We start from the raw sequence: 1,134 nt of genomic DNA on the forward strand, positions 1-1,134 counted from the left end.
GTAAAATTAATTATAATATATTTTATTTAACTTGCCATTTAAAAATATTATCCTTGCCTTTGAACATGTAATCAATTTTGTAAAAATGATTAATGACATGTTTTACTCTTTTTGTGTATGTGTTTAATTTTCCAAATTCTGGTGTGTGATTTATGCTTACAGCACATCTCAAATCATACTAACTACATTTCAGGTGCGTAGTAGTCAGATGTGGCAGTGACTATTGTATTGGACAGTACAGTCTAGACAAAACTCAGAAAAGGTATAGAGCCAGGCAACTATGGAATATATCTGTGGGAGAGGTATGTTTTTAAACTTAGCATGAAGGGGATTAATGGGAGCTGTTGCTGAAAGCGTAGCTTATGGCAAGATCATGGAGAGACTTTTAAGACATGTCTATGTGAATTACTCCAAGTATAAAGTATTATCTTAAATTTCTTAGTATGCTAAAATATACTGGAAGTGTATTTGGATAAGACCCAAAGATTGATATAAAATTTTTGAATTATTTGTGTTCAGAATTTCAGCCTGTGTTTGGAATCCAAGCTGGAAAACAATCCAGTGGAAAATACCATTGCTGTTTCAACTCTGCTAGGTCAAGCAAAAGTTGATGCAGGAGAGAGTAAATTTCCAGGTAATATTTTGAAAACATTATTTGGATTTTACAGTGTTCAGTGACTTTTTCAATATTACAGAAAACTCTATATATACCAAATAGGCCTGTTAAATTCTTCTTTACTATTGTTGTGTTTTTCTGATATGTGATTATCATGATTATCACTCATTCTTTCTGGAGAATTGTTTCTCTTGATTGGTTTGTTGAAAGTACCTAAGTACTACCCTTTGATTCCCTATCAAAAGTTCTTCTGTTCTTAAATCTATTATTTTGTTGGTGACTTTCTCTCTGGAGAAGTGTTTTTAATTAATTGCTGAAGTTAGTGGTAGCAGCTTATTTCTCAAGTACTTTTACTGTTTGTGCTTTACCACTTCATGTTCTTATCTTAACTCTCAGTTACTCAAGTTTTCCAGCTCAGTGATTCTATCTCTGAATTAAACATTTAATAAATGCTGCAAGTTGTTCACATATACCACACAAAAGCTTTATTTTTGTAACCCTGTGAACATTTTTTTTTT

The 1,134-nt window shown here is 31.7% G+C and overlaps 1 protein-coding gene across 1 annotated transcript in view; it reads left to right on the forward strand.

Annotated features, from left to right (window-relative positions):
• The window catches only part of ESCO1 (establishment of sister chromatid cohesion N-acetyltransferase 1), a 37,924-nt gene that overhangs the window by 5,242 nt on the left and 31,548 nt on the right, over positions 1-1,134 (forward strand). Inside the window, exon 2 of the mRNA XM_008588518.1 lies at positions 520-634. Coding sequence (XP_008586740.1) covers positions 520-634 — 115 coding nt within the window. The remainder of the gene's footprint in view (positions 1-519; positions 635-1,134) is intronic.

Source organism: Galeopterus variegatus, unplaced genomic scaffold, assembly GCF_000696425.1.
Source record: "Galeopterus variegatus unplaced genomic scaffold, G_variegatus-3.0.2 Scaffold4872, whole genome shotgun sequence".
NCBI classification, from domain to species: domain Eukaryota; kingdom Metazoa; phylum Chordata; class Mammalia; order Dermoptera; family Cynocephalidae; genus Galeopterus; species Galeopterus variegatus.